Raw genomic sequence first — 2500 nt, 5'->3', positions numbered from 1 at the left:
CCCCTCCATCCATGCTAAAGTGTGCGGTGATCATTTTGTTACCGGTAAGAAATAACGATGATAACATAATAACAAATTTCGTCATTTCACAATCGTCATAATGTAAAAACAGCGGATTTCAATATTATTGTATTGTGTATTTTTCACCGTTTATGTTGGTTTACATAGTATAATAAAGTCTAGACTGTTCAGTCACAGTGTCGCACGAAGGGTCGTTGTCGTAACAGGTACTACAGATATGTACCCGATGTAGTTTTAGGTTGTTTAGTATTATGTTTATATTTTTATATGAGGTATGTTTAGGGTTAGAGTTAGGGTTAGTGTTAGGGTTAGGGTACACTTCTGTAGTACAAGTCTAGTATACTTTGTGTATACATATGATATATGTACATCGGGTACATATCTATAGTACATGATACGACAACAACCCCTTGAGCCTGACTATATACGGCTACATTTGGTAGAAAATACATTTCGTGTTTATTTACCATATTTTTTTTATTGAAACGTTCCAAGTGCCTGTGACCCTCTATATAGAGTAGTATAAAGTATATAAATATAACTTATATACTTTATTAGATATAGGGTAGAGCCTACTTAATTGGTCCATGTTGTGTTCGTTTTTGTCTATCCGATTTCCCACAGAAGGCCAGAGAGATGAATTTCAGTGAAGATTTCACTTATTTGATCGCGAGATGGCGGCACATTAGTTTTCAACCAGCTGTGGCGAGTGGGCGAATCGCCTGGGATCACTGCCTGGGATAAATACGGAAAGCCAAGGAAAAGCAATGTCAAGTATAGACTGGTACCCGGTCGATAGTTCCACACGCTACACTAACGTCAGTGTAGCCAGAGCGAAGGATACTTGCCGGAGTGAAGGTGGCGAACGGGTACCAGTCTATGTCAAGTACCCATTCCGAGAGTACTGAGTTACTAGTGATATTTTTAATTTTCTTGTTTTCTACACCACGATGATTACTAGGAAATTCGGAGCTATACGTGTATAAACTCGCCCCACCAAACATGAGCGACGACGATGACAGGGATGTTGATGTAGAGACCGATGTAAGTTTTGCCATGGTTTTGCGCATGTTGATGTATAGACCAATAAATTGTGCCCTAAAAATTCTGGTGTTATTTTAGGGCTAAAATAACACCTAAAATAACACCAAAATATAAAAAAAATTTTGGGCACAATTTATTGGTCTAGTTGATGTAGGCCTACACAGTATTGTACAGTAGCGTAGAGAGTACATATAGGACATCATGACATGTTCACGTAATAGCAGGGGTTCAAGGATAGAGATGATGTCCAGATTGAGACCTATGTCATTTTCGTAAATGTGGGGGTAGGCCCTGTGACAGGGGTGTTACAAGTAAGGGGGCACAGGCACTTGGAACGTCTCAATAAAAATGAGTGTCAATGACACTGCTCGATCACCAAAAAAGGACACAAATGAGTGAGTAAGAAGAAGTCATTCTTAATTGAGCAACCATCGACGTACATTATAGAAACGATTGCCATTTGTATATCGCAATAATAATTTATAAACCAAAATGAATCACAATTTGTGACCGTAGATGGCGCTATACCCGCTTTGTAGCGATGGCGCTTGAAATAAATAGGTTATGCTGCGTTCCGACATGTTTTGTAAATCTTTACTCTAATATAGACGTTTTATCGCAGAGTGGAGAGGAAATACCAATTTTGCATTAAAGATATTGTCAATGAAATCTTGTAAAACGAACCAGACGAGTGTGACACCACAGACTGTTTGTGTTTATATAATATGCTATATAATTGCCAAACCCTACCTAATTTGCATAATTTTTTTTAAATATCAAAACCCCTAGCCCTTATTCATTCACATACCAAAAATGAGCAAAATCCGTTGAACCTGAACTGACTAATGGCAATTCCCATTTTTGCCAAAAAATTGCCGTGGCTCGAAAGTACGTCGACTGGCGTGCTTCAAAATAGGACGTTCCATATGGGAGCATAGCAGTAACAACTACCCCCAATTTCAAACATGTGGGTCAAACGGTTCCTGAGTTATCGTTGACCGAAACCAAATTGTTGACGGACGGACGGACGGACGTACGACGGACGGCGACCCATGGCAATAGCTCAACTTGACGATGTCAAGGTGAGCTAAAAAACAATGGTAAATAAACACGAAATGTACCAAAGTCTTAATGCTTCTCTATACTCTATTTCGCCTATAATCACCTGTAAATGCCGGTCTAATGCTCAACTGCAACACACAAGTACACCGCACGCTAGCCCTGTGCTGCGTGCACAAACAACATGAATAAGAGAGAACAACATATGAACAACATAACTCTCTTATTCATGTTGTTTGTGCACGCAGCACAGGGCGGGCGTGCGGTGTACTTGTGTGTTGCAGATGAGCATTAGACCGGCATTTACAGGTATATTATAGGCGAAATAGAGTATAGAGAAGCATTAAGACTTTGGTACATTTCGTGTTTATTTACC

At 39.5% G+C, this 2500-nt stretch overlaps 1 protein-coding gene across 2 annotated transcripts in view; it reads left to right on the top strand.

Moving 5' to 3' along the window:
• The first annotated feature begins 860 nt into the window (after positions 1-860).
• The window catches only part of LOC106813013 (protein max-like), a 4724-nt gene continuing 3084 nt past the window's right edge, over positions 861-2500 (top strand). For both annotated transcript variants that reach the window (XM_014817056.1, XM_014817055.1), the window contains exon 1: positions 861-1065. In XM_014817056.1, coding sequence (XP_014672542.1) covers positions 1024-1065 — 42 coding nt within the window. In that variant the 5' untranslated portion in view covers positions 861-1023. The remainder of the gene's footprint in view (positions 1066-2500) is intronic.

Source organism: Priapulus caudatus, unplaced genomic scaffold (assembly GCF_000485595.1).
Source record: "Priapulus caudatus unplaced genomic scaffold, Priapulus_caudatus-5.0.1 Scaffold714, whole genome shotgun sequence".
In the NCBI taxonomy this organism is placed as follows: domain Eukaryota; kingdom Metazoa; phylum Priapulida; class Priapulimorpha; order Priapulimorphida; family Priapulidae; genus Priapulus; species Priapulus caudatus.
The sequence above is the reverse complement of the archived record's forward strand: the minus strand, read 5'-3'. Positions and strand labels throughout refer to the sequence as shown.